Source organism: Corapipo altera, unplaced genomic scaffold (genome assembly GCF_003945725.1).
Source record: "Corapipo altera isolate COAL_440 unplaced genomic scaffold, ASM394572v1 110, whole genome shotgun sequence".
Taxonomy (NCBI): Eukaryota; Metazoa; Chordata; class Aves; order Passeriformes; family Pipridae; genus Corapipo; species Corapipo altera.
In genome coordinates this window covers 855,609-880,712 of record NW_020884960.1, presented here as the reverse complement: position 1 = coordinate 880,712, position 25,104 = coordinate 855,609, and the positions used below count along the sequence as shown (strand labels likewise).

The following is a 25,104-nucleotide window of genomic DNA, read 5'->3' as shown; positions in this document are numbered from 1 at the left end:
ACCGCCGCCATTCCCCCACCGCCGCCATTCCCCCACCGCCGCCATTCATTCCCCCACCGCCGCCATTCCCCCACCGCCGCCGTCCCTCCGTCCCCCGGCGCTTCCCGCGGAAGGGGAGGGCGGCGGCGGCGGAAGCGGCGCCGGGGACTGATGGCGGCGCTGGCGCGGGCCCTGGTGAGCGAGGGAAGGAGGGAGCGAGGGAGGGAGCGGCGTGTCGGGCCGGGGCTGTCCCCCCGCATCCCGAGGGGTGTCAGCGGGGGCCGCTCCCGCCGCCCTCTCCTCAGCCCCGCAGTGGTTGGTGTCTGGCGAAGCAGCGGGTCGAGCTTTTCCCTGCAGAGTTTGTGTTTGCAGAAGGGTTGCTGAGGGGCCGGAGCGTGTCCAGGGAAGGGCAGAGGAGCTGGGGAAGGGTCTGGAGCACCAGGAGCTGCTGAGGGAGCTGTGAGGGAGAAAAGCTCAGAGGGGACCTTCTCGCCCTCTCCTCCTCCTGACTGGAGGGGGGAGCCGGGGGAGGTCGGGCTCTGCTCCCAGGGAACAAGGGACAGGACGAGAGGACACGGCCTCAAGCTGTGCCAGGGGAGGGTCAGGTTGGACACTAGGAGGAATTTCTGCACAGAAAGCGTGATTTAGACATTGGGATGGGCTGCCCCGGTCACTCTCCCTGGAGGCATTTAAGGAAAGACTATTCATGGCACTCAGTGCCACGGTCTGGTGTTGGGTCATCGATTGGACTTGATCATCCTAGAGGTCTCTTCCAACCTAATTCACTCTGTGATTCTGTCGTGTGAGGGTCTGGGCTCCTGCTGGGGGCTGGAGACACGTGTCTGTCGGTGTGGGGCTCCTCTGGGTGCAGTGTGTTCTCTTCCTCGAGTTTCCCTTCTCATTTCAGGTGTTTGATACCGAGGATGATGTAAAGATTCCCATTCCTGTGTTACTGATCAGGCCCTGGCACAGGTAGCCCAGGGCAGTGGTGGAGTCACCATCCCTGGAAGTGTTCAAATGCCAGGTAGATGTGGCACTTGGTGACACGGGTTAGTGGTGGACCTGGCAGTGCTGGGTTGATGGTTGGACTCCACAGGCTTTTCCAACCCTAGTGATTCAAATTGGAAGAGTTTGGGTTCCTGTGAATTAGTGGATTTCTAATCACTCTTTTCTTCTTTCCCATGCATTCGTGTGCACTTTTCTTTCTATTGACCTTTAAAGTCTCTGCAACAGAGCTCTTCTTTTTAGTATATAGTCTAGAAAAGGGAATTTTGTACCTGGATCTGATCTTATGCCACCACACAAATACAGGGGTGGCCAGCGCTGCTAAGTGGGGAGAGATTTCCCAGGAGCAGGAAAGGCCTTTGGCCAGAGGGCAATCTCCACTTGTGGAATGAATCCACCAGGTTCTCAGAGCTCAGGGTGTGGTTTTCACCGGCACAGTGAGCCCTGTCCTTTCCACTCTCAAGGTGAAAGCAGCCAAGCACAAACCCTCCTGAGTGCAGCTGCAGTGGAGCGAGCTTGAGTTCCTGCTTCCTCCTCCCATCCCTGCCCTTTATGCTCCTGTCCTTGCTCTGTTGCCTGCAGTTGCCTCCTCCAGCATTTTTCTTGGCCCCTATGATCCAAATTCTGGAGCAGCAGAACAGTAAAAACAGTTTTGTGGAGTTCTAAAGCATTAAAGAGGCAGTGGTCAGCAGACAGGGAGGGGGAAGCCAGGCAGGAGGGGAGCAGGGAGAGCAGTGGGAAAGCAGTGAGGCACCAGATGGGTTCAGCTGCCCGTGGAGCTGCACCCCCAGGGCAGGGTTTGCACTGAAAACCTGCTTCTGAAGGGGAAGGACTTGCCTCCTGGGCTTACCTGTCCCTGGGCAGCTCCTTGCCCAGCTGCTGCTGGCATTCATGTGGCAAAGTGAGCTGATTCAGTTTTTCAGCCTGAGCAGACATTACTCACTGGAGGGGAGGAGATGGAGTTATTTGCCATTTTGAGATCTGAAGTGCACTGTGCTTCAGCTCAAGCACTCCTCATCCCTGGCACCTCCCAGCACTTTTTGCTGCGTTTGAATTTAGTGGTTGCCTGCTTGTATAAAAGTAAATCTTCAAACTTTCCGTGTCTCTTCTTTCTACTGGAAATAAGGAAAATTACTTTTGTTGTCTGTCTTCAAGCCTTCTTTGGAGCTGCTGGTGTGTGATATCGTCCTGATGATCGTCCAGGCATTTCAGCTCTGCTCACTAATACTGCCATTAGGATAAAGCTGGTTTTTACCCAAGGGATCTTGATAAATAGCTTGTCTGCTACCTAGGACTTTCCTAATGATTGCCAAGAGCATTTAGAAGACCATACAGTGATATTCTTCCATTGCCATCTTGACAAGGCAGCTGTCTGCAGGCTGTTCCTGAGTAATCCTGTTCAGTTTAGGCTTGCTACTTTTTCTCTCAGCCAAGCAAAAGTGTCACTTGTAATTTGAAAAGTAATTCTGCAAACGGTGATGCTGGCTTAGACAAAATTCTTTCACTCCTCATGTTCCCAGCTTTCTGCTGGTGTCTGTTTTCTTTGTTACTGGGTTGTTTATCACATCTCAGCTTTTCAGTGTGCATATGCTTATTTTATGTTTTCTTATGTCTTTGTCCAGTTTTGTTGCAGTTGTGCTTTTCAACAGCTATAAACCACAGTATGTTCAAGCTCTAAGCCATATCCCAGCCTGGGCATGTTTTCCTTCTTATTATGGAGAAAAAAATCTCAAAAAAGTTCTGTCAGATCCTTGGAATCTTGTAATAATTGATTATAAAAAATGGTGACTTCTTTCTCACTGAAGTCTTTGTTAAACTGTTTTTGTCAGGGCACTGGGTTACCTCAAGAAGTACTTTGTGGTACTGAACTGAAATGGTTTTTTTGGATAGAAATATATTGTTTTCAAAATCTCACTTCCTGAGCAGTGATGTTACATAGAAAAAGCAGAAATTGAGTCACCTTGCTACAGTTGGAAATGAAGCTGTTTTTATTAGATAAAGGCAATCCCTTCTAATAATATATACATTATTTCCAGTATTAGTGTAGTGCATGTATGAAGGAGGCAAATATTGTACTAACTTGAATATTGCAGAAAATAAAAGATACAAAGAAAGTGCAGGCAAAGAAAACTCCATCTCTTTTCCATATTACTGGCATTTTCATAAGAGAAAATAATTATCTTCACTGAAATTTATTGGGACAATATGTGCTTTTGAAATACTAAAATTCTTAGCCATGCCTGAGTAAAGTAAGACAAAGATGCATAAAAGCTGTGAGTTGGATGGGGGCTTTTTGGAGCTCACTCTGTCAGTCGAAGAATGCTTCTTGAGCATTTGAATTTATTGTATAGACTGAAAAATTGTGGTGTGGTTTTGTGATGTAGACAGCCCACCATTTCCTTCCACTCATCTGTTTCTGCCATCAGACTTGGGTTGGATACTTGTACTGGAAGGCAAAATATTTTTATAATCAAAATTTATACTCCTGTCAAGCACAAGTTGGGAGTTGAATCTAAGGATTGTTAGAGTATCCTGAGCTGGAAGGGACCCACAAGGATCATTGAGTTCAACTCTGGCCCTGCACAGACACCCCAACAATCCCACCCTGTCCCTCAGAGCGTTGTCCAAACCCTCCTGGAGCTCTGGCAGCCTTGGGGCCGTGCCCACTGCCCTGGGGAGCCTGGGCAGTGCCAACCACCCTCTGGGGGAAGAACCTTTCCCTGAGATCCAACCTGACCCTGCCCTGACACAGCTCCTTGTTGTTCTTGTTGTATGAATGAATAAAACTTGTGGAAGCAGAAGGGCAGTTAAACTGTTTCTGTATCTTTGGGTCCTTTTCTCCCTTGCTCCTGTCCCTGTTGCAGAGCTGCCAGGCTGGAGTAACTCAGTGGATGACAGGATGCAGTGGGTTGCTCCAGACCGCCGCAGTCCCGGGCCAGTGTAGACGGATGCTCTGCAGCATTTTCCAGGTATGATATCAGAGCATGTTAAACTGTGTAAACAAAAATGGAATGAGCTTAAATTGCTAAGAAAAAGTCATGTTTTTTCAATAAAGTCTTCCAAAAGTCTTCGCTGTGTATTGCTGAAATATCAAGGCAGCTCTAGAGCTCTCTGCTGCAGAAAGGGTGAGCTCCCACTCTTTGTTACAGGTCTTCATTCCGGCTGTGTCTTTTAATAGATCTAAGTTATTTAATTATTTAATAGATCTAAATGATCTGTCTTGAGGAGATTAAGTGCAGAAGTCCAAATGTAGGTGTCATTTTTCCAAAGCAGCTTTTACAATCCAGTCACAATTGCACATAATTTCCAGCACCTTATTTTCCAGAACACTTTACTTTATAGAATATCTCCACTGGACAGTGGCCTTGGACTTCCTAATACTGGTGGATGTTTACCTTGCTGAGCACAACATTGTTCCAGTGGAAGCTCTGCAGTTTGGCTTCCAGCTGTGTGACAGCAGGCACAGTGCCAGGGCGTGTCTGTGCAGAGTAAATCAACTGGAGCATCATGTGGTAGCAGTTCCTGAGAAAGGGGTGAAAAAGGTGTAGAAAGTGGAGAGATGGTGGCTCTCAGAACAGAATCAGAGTCTGTCTCTTGGTGTTTCCTTCCTGCATTCAATGAAACATGAGAGGGTTAAGCCTCTTCTTCACCCTCTTTTATATCACAACTCGTGCCATAGAGCCATAATGTTCAGAGTTAGAAATTCCCTGTAAGCTCTTTGGCTTGAGTGTCTTTTCTCAGAGAAGACCTTCCAGTTCTAGGAAGATTGCTGGTGATTTTGTGACACAACCCTACTATTAAAGCACAGTCCATAGCAAGTAACATATGGTGCTTGGAGGAGAGAGGGAAATGAGCAGCTGTGAAGTTATTGATGAAGTTGGGCTCAGTCTGAGCCACCAGTACGTTCAATACCTGTCTGGAGGTGACTGCTCTGAACAGCATATTTAGTTTGAGTTAATTTGTAAACAAGGCACTGCTAAGCTGGGGGTGCTGGGAGGCTGTGAGGGGTGTTTTGTTCAGGGTGCAGCTTCTTTCCTGGGGAGCCTGCTCACTCCTGCTTGAGAGTTTTCTGTGTTGTGCAGTAGCTCTGTGATACAAGTCACGTGCTCTGAAGTTATAGTGGTTGTAGTGGTAGCTTTTACCCTGTAAGTTGTGTTTTCTCAAGTCCTTCCACAAAGACAATTAAATGGGCTATAATGTTGTAGACAAAAATAGCATAAAGTCTGTCTGTCTGCAAGGTCAGGAAAAAGAAGTATTCTTCATTAAAAGACAAAACCATAATTAAAAGTAGTGTAAGCAAGTGAAAGCAGACAGCCTGTGGTTTTTGAGTGGAGTGTTCTGCCAGTCCATTCCATCAGTACATTTATGGAACACTGGAAAATGAATGGTGTGGAGCATCAAGCATGGAGAGCTATTTTGTTTGTAACAGTTACGATCATAAATTTGTGGGGTTTTTGATAGAAAGTTTTTCAGGATTAGCCAAAACTAATTAGCAAACTAAGGGTGATTGGTGTAAAGCGAAGTCAATGATCTCTTTAATTTTTCCCTTTTCTTTTCTTGTATCATTTTTACCAGAGACACAAGGCCGGCCCCTTCCGACTGCCCAGGTTCTGTCGAGGGTTGATTCAAGCCAATGGAGCCACCACGCAGCAAAACAGATCCTTTTACAATACAAATAAGGTGAGAAGAGCTGGATGGTTTTATTGTTGGAGGGCACATGTGCTGGGGATTATACAGGGACAGGAGGCAAAACACTGCCCAGAACATGTAGGAGAGGACTCAGCTTTTCTCTAAGATATTTTAGTGTGGTGAGAACAATGGGTCCAGTCATTTGAGAAGGAATTCTGTTCCTTTCCAGAAAATGAGGGGCTGGCATAGGAAGGTGCAGTTACAGCTGGGTTATAAGGATGAAGGTTCCAGTGATAATCCTGAGGGCTTCCTTCTAGTGAGGAAAGAAACTAAGTCAAGGGGAATAGTTACTGGTGTGGAGAGCAGATATTCCTTCTGTACATATTAGAAGTGACAGGATGTTTTCTGATTCTTTAGCTTGGGAATAAAGTGTGATGACAGTTTTGGTATCTGCTAAGCACTGAAAATTGTCATACAATCTACTAATAGCAGCTAATTATTGTCTAATAATTTATTTACTGTTCACCTGTACTATTTTGTTAATCTGTGGTCTACGTATCTTGTACATTTATTGTATTTTGTCTTGGAATAAAAGTTTTCTGGAGCGTGCATCAACTCAATAAGATTAGTTTACCACTTAAATTATGGGTGTCAGCATCCCTCAACATCAAGAAAGTTAGGGATTGATGGGTAAAACTTCCATGAAAGCAGCAATCCCAGTTTGCTGTCTACCTAGTAGTGTATTTTGCTGGTGTAGAGTTAGAGGTACGTGCTAAGAAGGATTTAGAATTAGTTATTTTGACATGGTAGAAAAAATGAAGGAAAACAAGGAAATGTGTGCAAGGGAAGAAGCCCTGGCTTCTCTTTACATTTACATTCTTAACTAGAGGTTTTCCTTTCTTTAGTCTATTTTTCAGTGTTTTTCAGCTGGTGAGACAAACCAAACACCTTGCAGACAGGGAGACTGAGGCGTGTCAAGAGGGGTTGCACAAGTTATCGTGGCCAGAGCTAAAGGTGTAATCCAGACTCCCAGACGTGGTGCATCCCCCAGTCCCTGTTCCTGCCTGCACTGCTCTCTGATACCCACACAAGCAGCATTTGCAGAGCAAATCTGGGAGAGCAGTGGATGACCAGATAGCAGATCCAACAAACCAGGAGTGGCATGAAGATCTTCAAGGCAGGACTCAAGACTTGCTTTTGGTGTATTGGAAAGGACCAGGGGAGGGGTCCAAGGGTTGAAAGATGAATTGGGAAACTGGTTAAAATTGCCTTGGTGTAAGAAGCCAGGCAGGATTTATGACCAGAGAGGAAGCAGTTTACAGCAGAGTAGGTTTGAGGTGGGTTTTTGGACAGCAACTTCATTATTTTGAATAGAGAAGTACTTACTCATCTTTGAAATGTGAACTTGACTGTGCACTCCTGGTGGGAAAGTGGTTTGGAATTGATGGTGAGCCCCAGATGTTTCACTTTATGTTTGGTGTCAAAAATAAGAAGATTGTTTGCTTTAAGCACTGCATTGAGCAGGAAGGGCAGCCTGAAGTGGGCTTATGTCCCTTGCAGTGTCTTGATGAACTTGTTTTTAGTGAGTGATACAACATATTTTTGAACTTTTCTCTCTGTGTGTCATTGTTTAAGCCCAGCTGGCAACGAAGCACCACAGAGCCACTCACTTGCTTCCCCCTCCTTGCCCTGGTGATGCCTAGATCTGATTTTATAGATGTTATAGGACTGTTTAGTTGCACTTGGCTGAACCAAGCACTTCCTGCTTAAATCCCCTCTCCATCTCCTGAGCTAGTCCAGGCTGACTTGCAGAGGAATGAAGCAGGAATCATGGCATTTCTTAGGGAAAACCTGCTTGCTGGCCAGTCACTGTGTTAGTGAAGAGATAACAGCAGTTGAATTGAGATAATTTTGGTTTTTAACTTCCTCTGTGCAATGAAAGACCTGTACTGGGGGAGGCTTCATAATGCACATGTACATAAGAGGCCTGTGGTGAAGTTCTGCCTGGATTCTCCAGAGGTTCAGTGTGATTGTAATTCCTGTGGAGGAGATGAAGGTTGATTTAGTGAGTTTGGTGTGGCAGTGGTTATTGGACACAGGTTCTGCACTGAGCAATTCCTATCATTGCCTGGCTGGGGGGGGATTATGGAGTTACAATGGAAGATTAGGAGTCATCTGTAGTGTAGAGGAGAGTATTGCATGGGATATTCTTGAAGAGGAGGTGCTGAAAATCGGTTTAAATATTCACATACTGCCAGTAGACTCGGGGTCCATCACATGTGGCAGGGGGTGGGATGTGCCCTTGCAGGCACTTTTGTTCTGGATGGTGAGAGGGGACACAGTGAACAGTTTTGACAATCAGAGAAGGATCTGAGTATCCCAGGAGGTCCTGGGCAGTGTGATACTGTCTGATGGGGTGACTGACAGATGCTGAAGTGGTGCTGAGTGTGTTTCTCTCTATTTCCCTGGATACTGGGCATGGTGGGGTTTGAGCCTTTAACAGTGGAAGTATTTTATCTCAAATGCTCAGGCCTGTCTGTGGATTATAATCAGGGATGCATTAGGTCTCAAAAGCTACAGTTTTTGTCACCTTTACAGTTAGTTTTTAATTAAGTATAGCATCCTTGTGCAGGATATGGGTCTGTATTTTAATATGCATTTATGTATCATTCATGCCATTTCAAAAATCATTATACTAGTGCTAGGAAGGCTATAGAGAATGATCAGCAATGGGAAAAGCTTTCTGTATGAGAACAGGCTATTTTAGGACCCTTCTAAACTAGAGGGATGGGCATATGTATGATATTGGCCTATAAAAGTCATAAAAGACTGAAAAGTGGAATACAAAATGGTTGTTTGCAGGTTCTTATAGGAAAATTGGGAGCATCCAGGGAAATCAGTCATAGAATAGTTTGGGTTGGAAGGGGCCTTTAAAGATCACTAGTTCATATGACAAGATTGGGTTTAAAGCAGGCACAGTTTTCACACTGTTAAACCCTGAAGCCTCAGCGTACCACACCTTTGTGTTATGGAGGTTAAACAGTTTCAAACACTGGGGTACTGAAGGTGCATCCAATTGGAGCTGTCAGAAATGACTGGATACATTTTCTAGTGCGGGAATGTCTGTCAGAAGCTGGACAGGTGCACCCCAGGAAGCCTGGGGGGTGTGTTTCTCTGCTTTTGTATCTTCTCCTGCTCCTTGTTGGAGTTGGCAGCCTGATCTCACTGTTCTGGCCATGTGTGGCAGCCCTGGTGATGCTAAATTGCTTCCTTGCTAAGAAAATCCTTTTCTTATTATGTTGATGTGTTAGGAGGAAATGTTTAGGGTAAAATGCCAGCGGCTTAAAGCAGTTTGATATTTCTTTGGTCAGGGAACTTTCTCAGGCTGTAATGGCTCTCAGCTGTGTTTCCTCGAGTGTATGTAGGAGATTCACGTGCAAAAAATGAGTTAAAAATAGAGTAATTTGTTGATAGCTAAAGGTCTGTACTGCAGAGTTAATTCATGGAAATCATTTGCTGGCAGTTCCTGATGGCTGATTGCTGCTGCCAGGGTGCTCAGAGGCAGAATGCCAGGAAGTTTTCTTACCAGTTGTGCTCGTTTGGGTTGGGGTAGCGTTAATTTTCTTCCCAGTAGCTGGTATGGGCTGTGGTTTGGGTGTGTGCTGGAAACAGTCCTGATAACAGGGATGTTTTAGTTCCTGCTGAGCAGGGCTGGCACAGAGCTGAGGCCTTTTCTGCTCCTCACCCCACCAGGGGAATAGCTGGGGGTGCACAAGGATCCCATCTGACCCCAGGGACATTCCAGACCATGTGGCATCATTCTCACACACAAAGCTGTGGGGAGGAGGAGGAAGGGGAGATGTTTGGAGTGCTGGTGTTTGCCTTCCCAAGTCACCATTGCTGTGATGGAGCCTGGCTGTCCTGGGGATGGCTGAACCTGCCTCCCATGGGAAGGGGGGAATGAATTCCTTGTGCTGCTTTGCTTGTGTATGTGGTTTCTGATTAACTAATTAAACTGCATTTACCTCAACCCACGAGTTTTCTCACTTTTACCCTCACAGTTCTCTCCCCCATCCCCAGTTGCCCCTGGGGTTAAGCCACAGCATCAGCCCAGGGGTGTTTAAGGTGTAGAGTTGGTCTGGAAGAGAATATTTATCTTCATGTTTGCAGGCACTGCAAGTCCTTGGGGAATAAATGCTTTCCTGATCTAGGTTTTCTGCAAGTACCACATTGTTTAGCTGAAGGGGAATAACAATCTGAGGGAGCTTTTTGGTGAGAACAGGGGGTTTGTGTAGCTTTGCTGGTTTTAAAATGGAGCTGATGGTTTCTATAATGCGTAATTACTCTAGGATATGATATGCCTGTGAGAGGAAGAGAGGGAATGTAAAAGGTTTGCTTTATTTACTCTCTTTCTGTGATTTGTTTGCTTGTTTTTTGTGCAAAAAACTTAAACCCAGTTAAAGACACAGACCTAGAAAGACTATGGGAGTCTAGGATAGGAGCCATATTTTGGAAAGCAGGTTTCTCTACAAACTATTTGAATGTAAGCTGCCAATGGGATGGTTTTATCACAATGGTTTGCAGTGTTTGCATTCATAAACAGAAGAATGTCACATAGGAAAACCAGGATAATATTTTCAGAGAAGACTTAAATATGTGTTTGTTTTGTTGAAAAAAGACAGTAAACAAAAAAAGTAAAATTCCCTATTAAATCTGTGTCTTTTCTAACTAAAATGATTTGTCAGATTTAATTACTGAGACTGAAATATGTGCTATTTCAATTTTACAGCATCTTTCTGCAAAAGATTCCTTGCATCCATCTGAAGAGAAAGTGGGTGCTTTCACAAGGATAATAGAAGCAATGGGGTTCACAGGACCACTCAAGTACAGCAGATGGGTAAAGCAGTCATTTAATAATTCTTTTGGTTGTTTGATTGTTCTAAAAAGCAGACAAAAAGCCTGCACATTTTTTTCTTGTGATAGGAATAGTATTTAGTGGAAAATTGTTGATTACCCATGTAAATACCTGTTTTCTGGTGTAAGGATTAATAACCCATAGCTTGAACCTCCCTTGATCTGTCCACTGCCTTCATTGACACAGGTACCAATATTGCTTTTGGTTTGTGTGGTCTAAAGCCTTCTTGAATTTCTTCAAATATTTGATTTTTTCATTTCATTTGTGCACCAAAACCCACAGTAACAGCCTTACTGTGCAAGTCAAACACCCACAGAGTCCATCATCTTATCCCTGATAATGACCAATTGCTGCAAATTGGGAAGAATTCGATTGCAGGTAAAGCACATTGTGATATTTGTCTCATGTGCTCCTTCAGCTTCCACCAGTTTCAGGACTTCCTGCATGAAAAGAGACATTTGTAGTATAGTATTTATTGATTTTTCTTCTGTAAATTGGTCCAGTTGCACTTGGAACTCTTGTTTGTAGCTTCCATAGCATTCAGTATCAGGGATTTCCATAGCCTGAGACACCACTGAGGGAAGAAGTACAGGTGGTTTTAGTTGATGCCTTTTAATTTTGTAGTTAAAAAAAAAAGATGATTATTCTGCCTTCCACTGATGATTTTATAGACCTGTATATTATATAATATCTACACCTTTCTCTGCAGTGAGAAGGCTGAGTCTAACTTGCTTCTTTTACTGAGGCTCCTCCATGGTTTGATTTTTGTTGCCCTTCTCTGAGCCTCTCCCAGGGTTCTGTATTTCTGGGGCTGGAGGGTCTCCCAAGCAGTCAGGAGGGAGATATGGTGTCTTGCTGTTCAAGGCACTGCTCAGCAGTAGTTGACCAGGTCAAAGTCACAAATAGATCCTTCCCTTTATCCTTTTCTTTTTAAATAGCCCTTTCATAAAGCAGGTGTTAACACTGACTAAATGAGAGCAGTTCAGTAAAAAACACCTTCACTTCCTTAGGCAGAAGGGAAAACATGAAATTCATAATTTCTTTTCTCTGAACTGGAAGAGAGTATAAAAGAGTGAGAGGAAAAGGCATCTTGAAGGAAGGGCTGAGCCCAATTGTGTTGGAATTAAAATCAGTAAAAAATTTAAAAATAATTTTGTTAAGGTGCTTTGAATATCTGCAAGGCAGAGTGCACCTCCTCTGAGACTGGTCTAAAACTGTTGCTGATTGCATCTCGCTCCTCAGACAGTGGAAAGCAAAGATAACTGACCCATAAGAGGCTTAGGTATTTTGGTTTAAATCAGTTGCTTTAATCAGGTGATGCTAAACCTCATGAGAGTGTAGTTTCTCTCCCATGTGCTTGTGTACATATTGTTGTAATAAAGATTCTTATTAGCTCTAAGTGTTGATTCAGAGTTCTCCTTAATTGCTGCTCTTTACTGCCTGCTTTTGGCTGGGGAACCTGGGTTGGGAGAGAGTTATTTTGTGGTTAGGCCCCAAGAGACCTGAGTTCATTTTTGACCTTGCCAGTGCTCTCTAGGAGATCTTTGGGAAGTTTCTTCATATTTCTCTGCTTTTTTTCCATTTTCTTCTCCCTTCCCCCACACCTCTTCTACACCCAAAACCTTCCATTATTAAATTTCATCAGTTTCTCCTTTGTTACCTGCCTTATTTGAGGGCTGGACTGTGGGGACTGTTCTTTGCAATATGTTTTTAATGTCTAGTAATGCCTGCTCTGGGGCAGTGGCTCTCACCAGGGACATCTCTGCTCCCAGGCCAGGCAGTGTTTCCTTTAAAAGGGAAACCTTCAGAACTCCTGTAAGCAATGTAAATTATTTTACTTCAAGAAGTTTAGATGTGGGTTTGATTTTTGACAGAAGCCTAAGATTACTAAGTCAGAAAAATAATGGGCTCCTGTGTTTCCTCAGCAATCAGTTGCAACTTCTTTATTTTCCTTTTGGCTGTAGGAGACACAAATAATTCCCTTGGTGATTTGAACTGCCATTTAACAGGCAGGGTGCTCATCCCTGTAATACAGTGAGCACTGAGAGGGTCCCCAGTATATGTCACTAAAAACAAAAAAGACATAAACCAAACCAAAGCAACCCAAAGCCAAGGCCACTTCCTGGCTTAGGCAGGGGAGTGGGTTGTGGAGTTTTCAGATTTTTCTTAATTTTTCTTCCCCTGATATTAGCAAATAGGAATGGCTGACAGCTCCTTAAGATCTTTGCTATTAGTTATTGTGACCTCTGAAGTTTGAGCACATGTGTCTGTGTTCTGGAGGATGCACTGGAGGTGTTTTGGGTGCATTGGCAGGCCAGAAACAAAATGAGAAGTGCCAAAGCACCTGGGAATACCTTATGTCATTTATCATTTGGGATTCCTCTCTCACTCTCCAAGCTTAGTCAGTCAAGTTTCATTTTTCTAGGAAAAATTTATTATTTTTAGGATGTTTTATTTTAGGACATTATTTACTATTTTTAGGGCATGTCTGGTATGTGACTTCTTTAATATTTAAAACTTAAATTATACAAAACACTCTCAGTGGTGTACATCACTTAGAGTTATTGGAGAAAACCAGGAAATGTGAATTGGACTCTTTTTCTGTTATTATATCAAGTATTGTATCCAACTAGATTTGGAAGGATATTCAAGAAACCATTTAATAACTTTTTCCCCTCGAGGCAAGATTCATTACAGTGGCATAGTTTAATGTGCTCCCGAAAACCCCAAGTGATTGTGATGATCAAAAGAAGTGTTTTCAGCAAGGGGCAGCACATTTACCAACTGCAGCAGGTCCAGGAGCTCTCGGGAACGAGGAGTTCAAGTGTTGCCTTTCCTTTTGCCGCAGAAGATCAAGGTGGCGGCGCTGCGCATGTACACGTGCTGCGTGGAGAAAACCGACTACGAGGAGTTCTTCAGCAGTAAGTAATGCACTGGTGGTTGTGGATGGGGCTGCTGCCCTGCTGAGACAGCTCGTGATGGTGTGCTGGTTTAAAAGTTAACCAGCAGGGGAAACCAACCCAACTCAAAAGAGAGATTACAAGTCAGAATAACAATTTAATAAAATCATACAATAAGTACAACCACACGGACAAGCAACCGGCCCTAACCCACAAACCCAAATGTACAACCCAGCACCCCAGGGCACAAACAAAATGGTGCTCCCTGGGCCCCCCCTGAGTCCAAAGCAAAGGGAGAGGGGAAACCTCTGCTGGTGGGAGAGCTGCTGCAGTCCAGCCAAAGTGGTGATTGCAGTTCAGTTGAGGGTGGTGGTCTCAGTCTGGCTGAGAGCGGTGAGCTGCAGTCCTCCTCTGGATCCCACGAGAGGTGGAAAGGTTCTGAAACTCCAGGTTTATATATTCTCCAGCTCAGGCAGGAATGATCAGTCCCTCCCTCAGAGCGGGGAATTCCATAAAAGGATGCTCAGTCCTTCCCTCAGAGTGGGGAATTCCATAAAAGGGTGTGAGGGTGCTCAGTCAGGGAATTCCACAAAAGGGCATGAGGACAGGAGCATGGGGGGGGCACCTCGCAGTCCTCTACTGACAACAGTTTCTGGGAAATGGCATGGAGGGCTGTAGAATACACAGTTTTGGGCTACACCCATCCAGTGATGAATCGGTCCCAGCTGTTCTAACTAGGACACATGGAATTGTGCTGTTAGATGTACTGATACCAACAAACGTGACAGCAAAAAGACTGACTTGTCAGAACCTGCCAGTGTGTGGTCAGCTGGGAGCTCACAGTGCTGCAGCGTTCCCTTAAGCTCTGGAGTGAGGAGGGCAGCCTCTGGAGTCTGGGACTGGTAATTTTACCTGCTGCAGTGGGATGGGTAAAACTCAGAATATCCTGGACTTTGAAGGATATTGCCTTTTTTATTACCAGGTGTGGCATAAACTAAGAATTCAAATATCTCTTTCCTTTTTGTGCTGGTCAGATGGTCTCTGTGCCCCACATGGTGCCATCCCCAACATAACTGGGACACGGGTATAAGAACCATCCCCATCCTCTGAGGCACAACTTTTTATGGTATGAGATCATAAGGTCCTACCTGTCTCTCTCCCTCGTGGCTGGGCCAGGTTTGGCTACAATGTAGAGACTTCCTATATTTTTACTGACCATGACCAGGACACATCTCTTGCCTCAGTAGAGACTATGACTAGAACAGAGACACAAGGCCCCCCTGTAGATATATAGGTATAATATTGGCTTGGATTGGGTTGGCTTTTCCATGCTGTACACAACTATTAGCTAAAAATTTGTTGCTGCTTTGAGTAGTATCAGATCTGGCTGGTGAAGGGGAAAGATGTGTTTTTGAGACAAGCTTCAGTAATATTTTTGCTTATGTGCATTATTGCCTAAGTTGGTGTGATTTAGCTGTAGTAAACCCATTACCTGGATCTGGCCTGTCATTGGGATTCCTGAGCTACCAAGTACTTAGAGCACAGGTTGGGCAGCTGCCTCTTGAGAGATCAGCTGAAGGGACATCTTCATCCAGTGCAGAGCTTATTGAGGGTGATTTGTTACATGGTGTTGCTACTGCAAGATTTTCCAGTGGCTTCCAGAAGGTTTTCCAAACCTGTGATGTGGTTTCAGTGGTTGCAGGAGTGAATGGACTCTGTGAGCAGTAGGATTCACCACTAGTGATCAGAAACTGAGAACCTCCTTTTCGCTGTGCACACCCCTCTCTCCAGCTCTGTGCCCCCCCAGGCTTGCTCAGATAAGTTCTCTTCTGTTTGTGGTATTTATCTCTCAGACAGGGGCTTTCCTGTTTTTAACTGGTGTTTCACCGTCTCTGATTGTACAAAGATACATAAATGTTGTCCTTGATAAAATTTAAAGGACTATCAAAGCATGTCTGTGAAAAAGATACTGGCACAGGTTTTCAGGCTCAGTATTGAGTAAAATCACTTCAGCTGTGTTTTTGATTTTGTCTTACTGTTTTAAAAAGAAAACATGTATTTTAAATGGTAACATATATTTGCGTTGACTTGAGACTGTTGCTGCCTAAGGATCAGGACAGTTTGCTGGGATTGATGGAGTGCACTGGTGGTGTAAGAACACCTGTGGTGCTGGGGTCAGTGCTTGTGGTTCCAAAGAAATTGCTCACCATGTCTTCATCAAACTGGGTCAGCCAGGAGCTGGTTTTTTCCTTTTTTCAGCTACAGATGGACATTGCTTAAGCTCATTGTTCCTTCCTGAAGGAGCAGCCTGGGGGACGAGTAGGAACAGAAGCTACTAACTCTGAGCTCTGTCCCCTGGTGCTGCAGCAAGCCCGGGTGTGCCCGAGCCTGTGGGGTGGGTGCTGCAGCCCCTCCTGCTGCCAAGCATGGCTGGGCAGCCCCGAGGGCAGGATGGTGCTGCCTGAGCTGAGCTGAGCTGTGCTTGTGCTCTGCTGCCCCCAGCACTCCTGGCTCTACTTGCAGGGTGTTGATATCCAAGTGAACTGCACAGAGGCAGCTCTGCTCTCTGGAGAGCTTATTAGCTCTTTCTCTGCTGTGTGTGAGTGCTGCGAACCCGCTGAGCTGACCCTGGAAACCTCCAGCCATCCATGTGTAAAACCACTGGTGGGCTCGTTAACCCTGAGGAGCGGAACCAGTTCTTCACAGAGCCTTCTTCAGTGCTCCTGGACGTGCTTTTGTGGTGTGCTGGTGTTGTGGCAGGAATAGCAGCTGCACTGTGACCCTGTGGAACGTGGACTGGTGTGTGGAATTTGTCAGACAGAGGTGACAGAGGGTGAAGAGTGCATAGTGTGAGGACTAGGACAATGTCTTATGGGCTCTCTTCCTACCTCACTGTATTTCTGCTGGTGCACACTGGAATTTCCAACTTTCTGTGGCACAGTGTGAACCCTGTGAACTGCCTGTCTCTGTATATGCCTTAGAACAGCAGTTCCCAAAATACAGACTATGGATATGCAAGTCATAAGGCTGCTTTAGAGTATAAAGGAGGTGTTTTAATTGAGACTCTCGGTATTGTACTGCACTTAATTTTATTATACCTGCCATTTTCCGTTGTCTCTTGGTTTTGGATCATTCACGGAGAAAACGTGGGAACTCTGCTTTAGAGCTTGTATCCCAAATGTCTGTACTGTGCTGCTTATGTGGAAAGTGGAGCTGTTTTAGGACTTCAGCTGTTTCTTGTTTAAAGGAGAAGAGAGAAGCAATAGGGAATAGCAAAGTTCTGGTGTCTTGGCAGAGAGCTTGGGGAGTTCTAGTGAACTGGAGGAGGCAGCCTGTGAGCAGAGAGCTTCATGCCTGACCTCAGACTTGTAAGGTCAAAAGAGCTTCTAGGATCAGGCAGGTGTTACTCAGAGCTGAACTGGAGTTTGGCTGATGAACATGGACTGTAGAGTTACCTTGAATTCATCTTCAACTATTAATACTGTTAACTGCTCTCCAGTCAGGCAGCTGCAGCAGCAGGGAGCTGACCCTACCAAATGAGCCTTTTGATGACTCCTAGTGGGACTCAAAGCAGCTCCAAAGGGCTGAAGGTTAGAAGACTCTGGATTCTTGTGTCTCCCATAGCCCATGAGCTGCCTGTCACACTCAGGACTGACACAGTGCACCAGGATGTGGGGATATTATCCCAGGTGTCCTTTCTAAAATTGTGGGAGTGTCAAAGATGATCTGTCATGAAAAAGTCCATGGTCCAGTTTTGCATCCCTTACCTGATGAATTTTAAGTGCAGGACATGACTGCAGGAAAACATATGTCCTCATAATCCTGAGCATTCATGTCTCTTATAGTACCAGCCATGTGACCAGGATGTGTTCTGTGCCCAGAACAGGTTTATTCCCCAGCTGTTATCACAGTAATTTCATAGGTAGCTTTACCAGCAGACATTTTTTCTAGATCTAGTCATATTCTGAGGGGGATAATTTTCCATTTCATTGTAGGGTGGAGCTTTCTCCCCAGTTAGTTTCCCAGAGTAAGGTGTTCCAGCCCCCTGAATTTTAGAATTTGATTCTTTTTACAAAGCTGATAGCTGAGGGCAAGCTTGTTGCTTTAAAGGAGCCACCCCTCCTTTAAATTTACGATGCAGACAGTCCTAATATAGAAGCTAAAAAATGATTTATAAAAATAGAATTGCAACACTTGGAAAGTTAGAGAAAAAAAAAATCTTCCCTCCTGGGTACTGAATAGGTCTTTACAAACTTTCCATGTTTCCAGGGGTAGAGGTGTGAGCTTTGCTTTCCACTGCAGAGTGATTTCTGTGGTGGGGGACTGATCCATGGGAACTCCTCCTTGAGAAACCTCTGTCTGAACTGGGTGTTTGACTCCTGCCTGTGGAACCTCCGTTGACTGAAATGGTTTGGTTAATGCAGGCATTGTGTGCTCCTGCCCTACTTAGAGATGCCTTGGCGTGGCTTTTGGTCAAAGTAGTCGTTTCTAATTCCTATTTCTAATAGGAATGAGAGAGCCAAAAGGGGAGAAGGGTGAGGGAGATTTGTGTTTAATCTCCAAACACAGACTGTTAGTGTCTTTGTACTGTCTTAGAGGTGATGTATGGGCACTGATGCTGAAGCTTGGCACCTCCTAGGACTGATGGAGTCATCTCTCTGGGGAGGGAGGAATAGTCATGGTTTGTTTGGTTCTTCTGGTGGTTGGCAAATATAAAGAAAGAGGCTGTGAAAGTATTGCTTCATGATCCAGGTGAATCTCCTTGGTAATACTTAAGAGCCGGGAAGTATAGGAGTTGGGAAGGAATATATTAAACACAGGGAAGATAAGGCTGACTTCCTTGGGGCACATCTGACTGGAGAGCCTGTTCCTGAGTGCTCTCTGGCCCTCTTCCAGCTTGGTTTGAGCAGCCCTGAAGACAAGGCCAAGTGCTGGGTAGGCCAAGACGACTGTGTCAGATCCTTCTCGTTAGGTACTTCCCTTAAAAACTTCTCCAGGAAACAGATGTAGAGGTGAGTGCCTGGGAGGGAAGTTTAGGATTGACAGGAACTGAAGGACTTAGTGTGCACAGAACACATAGGTCCATTTTTTTCAAGCATGAGGAACTATGGTTTCTGTGCCACACAGCCTAAATCTCCAGCTTCACCCCCTAAGGGCATGTGGAGATCCATCGTGTGAGCACACATATGGACAGACCAGCTCTGGGAAAACCAGTGGCTATGGGAGTAGAGCTAAACCTGCAAACAGATTGTTTGTGTGGTTGGTCAGTGGTTTTAATCCAAGTGTAGCCTGACAGGTACACTCAAGAGTGCTGGGGGCTGTGCTGGAGTAAATCAGGGCAGATTTACTGATTTACAGATTTACCCTGACAGTGGAATCAGAGACACAGAACTCTGTCCCTGGCAGGAGAGAGCAGCACATATAAAGGAAGAGTGTAAGAACAGAGCAAAGCATCCATTGATTCCTCCCTGTTATTCATTCCTACTTTGGGACTTTGTGACCTAGAAGCCACATGTTTGTCTCCTTCTCCATTTTTTAATTTCTCCCCCCTGTAAATGTTATCCAGGTGAGCCCCAAACACCTGAAACCTTTCAGAATCTACAGCGTCCTGTGGGTGCATGTTCTAGAGTTTGAGCACAAACATGACAGTAAATGATATTTCCTCCAATGTATATGTACTGTTATTACTGAAAATAAATTACCAAAGTGCATTTAGATTTTTGTGTAGTGGATTTCTGTTAGGGACAAAATGTGATGGAGTTCATATTAATATTGAGTTTTGTTTTTGTGTTTTCCCCCCTCTCATCAAGGGTGCCAAATGCCTGATACTTTGAATTCATGGTTCCTAGTAGCCCAGCTTCATGTCTGGTAAGTGAAAATCAAATTAGTAATATAATTATTTTCAGGAATAGAGTGATATGTATGTATCTTAATGTGAGGAAAAAGTAGGCTCTGTGCTCGTTGATAATAGAGGATTTATTCATTTTACTGATGACTGAACTACAGCACTTTTCTAGTGAAGAACAAAAAGTCCCATAGAGAAGCTGACATCTCTTACATCTTAAAATTCCTCACTAGTGGAATGATCTTTGCCATGAGTTTTCTAAAAGCCTTTCTCAGGCTGTGTGGAAAAATCTTACTTGGGTGTTTTAGGAAAAGTTTAAATTTATGTAAAAGTCTTTTAAATTGGGAGAATTTGTGGTGATGAGAAGCATTTAACAAATTATAGCACTGGCATTTACTCTTGCACCTCTGAAAGGCACATGCAGGGGGGTGAATGCCAGCTTGGCTGCATGTAAAAATATCTGACACCTTAAACATGAATTTTTTTTCCCCTTTTTCGTTTGTGAAAGTAGGAGCCAAAAAAATCAGGTTTTCATCTAGCATTACACACTTGTAAAGGTCAGGGGATGCACAAGGGAGTACAGTCATTTTTGTAAGTGCCAGATCTTTCAGGGAACTGAAGTCCATAGACTTGGGGTTCAGCTGTCCAAAGGCTGAAAGGAAGTTTGTACTGAAATAGCTGCACTTAAAGCCCCTTATTTCCTTGCCTCCTCCTTTTCCCCTTCCCTCCTTTTAATTTCCTGTCTCCTCAATATATTGAAAGATGGGGCAGCTCATTGCACAAATTGAACAAATTAACAGAACCATTGAAATCAGTGAATGAAATCAGTGGAATCAAGGAAGGAAGACCCTTGGGATTTGCAGTTTATTTATTTCCTACTGTTCCCTGTGGGAAAAAGGCTTTAAAAATTAATTGATAAGCTAATAATTCATATAGATATTTGGAAAACTAGTGCAATAAATATTGAAAAGCAAACTGTAAGTGTCTGGGGAAAAACAAAAAGAGGTAAGATGAATCTGCAAAGAACACACTTTTTTTCAGATCATCTTTGTTTCTCATTGATGGGAAAATATATCCTGTGATTGATACACAGTATGAAATTCAAGATTAATAATAAAAATAAACAAGGGAACTATGATAGAGATGAAACTGGTATAGGATAGGCAAAAATTTCTAAGATCAAAGCTACTTAGGCTTCTTTTGAAGAAAGCCAAGAGTTGTCAGGGTTTGAGCTGGTGATGTTAAGGAGAGATTGACTGAGGAGAATTGAAGTTCTCTTATGTGTAGGATACAGTGGACAGGTTGACAGCAGTATCCTGCACAGGCAGGATAGAACCAAATCCCTCTGCCTCGTGTGACAGCAGTGAGAACTCGAGTGTGCAGGGCAGCACTGAAGGTTAATTTTTCCAGGGTGTGTGAGTCTGGCTCCTCTGTGTTCCTGGTGGCTTGACCTAAGGAGCACTGTCATTCTGGACCTCAGATGGGAGATCCAGTTTGATATTCCAGGACACAGAAGCCTGTGACAGGCCTGCTCACTGCCTGGGTCATTGGGCAATGCTGCAGGCTTTGCTTCTGCTGAGCTCAGTGACCAGCATCCTGCCATGGCATGGTTTGCTTTCCCAGGCAGGTTTATAGCCCTGCTCTCTGGGATTCTCTTTCTTTAAGCAGTTTGACCTCAGTAAGGTGGGAGTGGAACATTATCACTTTTGCTGGCTCTGGCAGGGTCAAGGGCATCCCCCCCTGTCTGAAGGCTCCCATCCTGTCTCTCCTGCTGGACTGTTTGCCTCAGAGGCTTGAAACCTTCCTGAGCTGGTGGCCAGCGACGTGCCAGAGATCATGATCTGCTCCCCCTTGCAGAGCAATCTGCATCACCCTCTCATGTACTGACTTCTTCCCACTTATTCAGGGTTTTGGTTTCCACTGATTTACAGTATCTTCTGGAGCTGGAGAAGGTGAGAATTTTTCCTAGTTTGGTAAACTTCACCTCCTTTCTTGCTGTTGTCATTTCCCAGCCTGTTCTAGTCAACTTTTCTGTGCCCTTTGTGTCCCAGTTTTTATGGACTTAAGGTGCTTGTCAGGGCATAACTTCTTATGTTACAGATTCTTGTGGGTCCTCTTTGAATCTCTGGGTCTTATTTCTTCCTGTGTGGTGAACAGGATTTTTCTGCTTACCTCCAGTCAGAAAAGGGAGGAATTCAGGCTCTCATGTTTAGCTTCTGCTTTTGCAAACTTCTTTCAAGATAATGTTCTTTTAGAAACACCTCAGTGCCTTCCAAGGCAGTGCTAAAATCATGCTTTAAAAAAAAATCAACCCATCGATATTATTTAGAAAACCAACCTATCGTTATGCTTTCCTAGATGTAATGTTTTTATAGGCTGTTTCTGTTACTTCACACCTTTGATGTCAGGGGGACTCCTGGCTTTATGTTTGGAAGTTCAGGCCTTTAGAAAATCTCAAGCTGTTCATCTCCACTGCTGGTTTGCATTTTCCCATGCAGTGTGAGTGGAGTATTGGCAGAGTCCAGAGCTGTTACCAAACTGCCAAAGAAATTACTTGGGTGGCTGCTAAGAAGTGCCTTGCTTCAATAGTTATCATGTAGATACCTGGAACTGCCTTCATATTTTCACCAGACCAGGGATGGTGACATCCCTGAAGTATTTAGGATCAAAATAGTCGTGCTGCAATTCTTGTTCTGAAAGGATCAAAGACCTGTTGCAAAAGTTCATCTAAACATTGTTTTTCTTAAGGAAATCTGCACTTGGCAAGGTTTTTATCAGCCTGAGGAAGTCCAGATGAGAACAAGAACCACTAAATATGTAGAAAACAATTCCTGCCAGAAAAGATTCCTCTGATTTGCATATAGAAGCCTGAGGACACTGTTCTCTTTTGAAATGTGCTGCTTCAGAAGAAAGGGAACGGACTCAGTTTCATGATAGAGGGCTTTAATTGCATCAGAATAGTTTTGCTTGAGAGGGATTTTAGGAATAAGTTTATTTGGAATGTCTCAGGCATTTAGTTGGTCCTACCTTAACATGAGGGAATGGGCTACAATGGCCTCAGCAAAGGCCCCAGGGGAGAGGAGGCTGCACAGCCAGGCTGGGTTCTGTCAGCTGGTCCCAGCAGAGTCCTGTCCATGCTGGAGATACAACAGTGGATGGCCAGGCTGGGGCACAGGAAAACATGCAAAACCTCCTTGGGGTGACTTCAGAACTCTGCTCGTTGTCACAATTCACTGCAGTGCAATGTCACAGCAGAACTGGGGCAAAGTCTGTTCAGGAGCTTCCTGCTGTCCCCCGAGCTGGTGGCTGTCCATGAATGGGTTAAACAGAATAAAGCCCTCCAAAACTGCTGTTGATACTTGTGTTGTTAAGCCAGAGGAGTTTCTCTGAACAACAATAACATAGCTCCAGAAACAGTTGCTCTGGAGCAGCTGAGGAAGCAGGAATGAGTGGCCAGGTGCAGGGGACAGCGGGAAGCTCCAAGTGGGCTTTGCCCTTAATGGATCATCTCACCTCAGTGCATGGCACGGGGCAGTCATTAGGGTGGTGCCAACCCTCATTTCTGGTGTTCAAGCCAGTCTGGCACACTGGCAGTACAGAAGCAGTTGTAGCTGAGGCTGTTGTGAGAAATCTCAACATCTCAGCTGAGATGGGTTGGGTTAAAGATGCTCCTGTTCCTTTTCAGTCATCCTTTCATATAATTTTCTTCTAACATAATCTCTCTGCATAACTTAAATAAAGCAAAAATTATCCAACCCAAGCAGTATGAGGTAGACAGCTTTCTAAAGATAGTTTGGAGTAATTTTGCTTTCATGGTTTGATGAAGACGAGCCAGTATTTGACTAAACTACAGCACAGATTCTGTAGTGAAACAATAAAATGTTTCACACCGTGGTGATCTAGTTAGGAGGTTTATAGGCTTTAAAGAGTCTGTGTCTTTTAAACCTCAGACAGCAGGTGAAGTAACAAACTACCAAACTTTCAAATAAACTGCAAAATTCCATGATCTCACTCATGGTGCTGCAGAACAGCTCTGTGACAGCACTGCATCCAAACACAGAGCTGCCTTTTAGGCTCTGTGAGTAGCAGGTTTTCCTCTGAACACCACTCCAGCCCTGCTCATCACTGATCAGTTGTTGGCTGTTGGTTTGTCTCCTCCTCCTTCTCCACCACTGAAGGCACACAGGGTAGGAACCACTATTTGTGCTTGGGAGGAGGTTTTCTTGCCAAGCCACTCTTTTTTTTTTAAATTTTATTTTTCTTTTTTTTTCATCCCTGAGTTTGTGTATTCAGCAAGAGAAGTATAAAAATGCTTTTTTAGCCCAAAATTTGTCCTTTAAGCTGAGTCTTTTTGACTTAAGAGCGTGTAAAAGTTTTGGATTCAGTAATTCTTACCAATTCACTTTTTTTTGTACAACTCAATTATGTAAATGCACAAAAAGAACAAAGGTTTTGAAACTGGTGGAAGTAAAACAAAAGTTTTATGCTCTTTGTGCATTTGTTTTGTGGAAGGGCTGGTACCTGGACAGTTGTTCTCTGACCACTGTTTGAGCAGGAAGCTTTGTCATCTTTCTGTGAACAAGTGAGGATTTGGTTTTGATACCATCTTAATTGCATTTGTTTGCTGGGACAGTGGTGCTGTTGGACAGACACTGACTTGTCACTGCCATAATGTGACCCTTGGGAATCCTTACACAGCTCTGGTTCCTGAGACAGAAATTGCCGCATTCTTCCCAGTGTTCCCTTGGCTGACTGCCCTTGCCCTTCTCCTCCCGTCCTCTCCCTGGAATCTCTCAGTTCCTCCACCTTGGAGGTCTCCTTGCCATGCTTCAGTCCCTCTCTCCAATCTCAGACCTCATTGCACCTGCTGGTGCTGGAGCTTGAGCTGTCTCTTGTACAGCCAGTGTCATTTTGAGAAGCTCTGCATCTAGACATCAAATTCTGGTCTGTGGGCTTTTCTTCCTTCAGTGTTATGTTTCAGTTCAATGGCCCTTATATGGGACTTGAAGGTCTGGCTGTGACCAGAAAGAAGAATATGGGACTGAAGTTTTTGCTGCCTTCTGTTTCATTTGTCTCTGTGACTATCACTTGCAATAAGTTTTGCTTCTTTTGCAAGTTAATGTCTTTACTAGTCAGTAGACAAGAAAATCCATCGTAAAGATTTTCATCTGTCCTTTTACAGGACACACTTCAGGTGTTTATGATTCTCCCTGTTGAGTTGGCATTCACAGGTCACCAAATTCTTTTAATGCCTGTAAATCTTATATACACTAAAGAAACAAATCTATTAAAAAAAAAATCATTTTTACCTCTCAGCTCTTGTGGCACATTCACCATTGTTAATGTGCAGCAGCTTCCCAGGGGCCCCCAGCTCTGCTGGTTTTACATGAGCTGTTAAAAGAATCACCTGTGAGCAGCTTCCCACTTGTAACATGTCTGTGAAAAGCAATGACTTCTCTCAGCTCCAGTGTTGGAGCATCATCTCATCTACAGTCAGTCAGTCCTGGGCAGGCACTTGTGCCTCAGCACAGGAGCAGAGCTGGTTTGTGAGGCAGAGAGGATGGGACAGGTGATGGGACTGGTCCCAGCTCAGTGAGGGGTCAGCCTGGGCTTCAGTTCGTGCTCTTTACAGATGATGTAAAAAAGGCAAAATAAAACGTTTGTTCATATGATTTATTTTGTAGGCAGAACAGCAGCAATGAAGTTCGAGTGGCTTTAATGCTTTTAAACAAAAGTAAAACAACTCAACCTGATATTCTCATTAAGATCCCACAATGCACTTTCAGACCTCTGAGTTGGTCTCATATGTGCTGCATGTGGGGGTTTTGCCA

At 44.4% G+C, this 25,104-nt stretch overlaps 1 protein-coding gene across 2 annotated transcripts in view; it reads left to right on the top strand.

Annotated features, from left to right (window-relative positions):
• Window positions 1–119: 119 nt before the first annotated feature.
• Window positions 120–25,104, top strand: part of LOC113956958 (ubiquinol-cytochrome-c reductase complex assembly factor 1) — a 49,236-nt gene continuing 24,251 nt past the window's right edge. Inside the window, exons 1-6 of one of the 2 annotated variants that reach the window (XM_027664048.1) lie at window positions 120–174; window positions 3,849–3,953; window positions 5,560–5,664; window positions 10,403–10,510; window positions 13,380–13,449; window positions 19,239–19,296. In XM_027664048.1, the coding sequence (XP_027519849.1) occupies window positions 151–174; window positions 3,849–3,953; window positions 5,560–5,664; window positions 10,403–10,510; window positions 13,380–13,449; window positions 19,239–19,296 (470 nt within the window). In that variant the 5' untranslated portion in view covers window positions 120–150. Of the gene's footprint in view, window positions 175–3,848; window positions 3,954–5,559; window positions 5,665–10,402; window positions 10,511–13,376; window positions 13,450–19,238; window positions 19,297–25,104 lie in introns of both variants that reach the window. The other variant, XM_027664047.1, reaches the window with a different exon arrangement.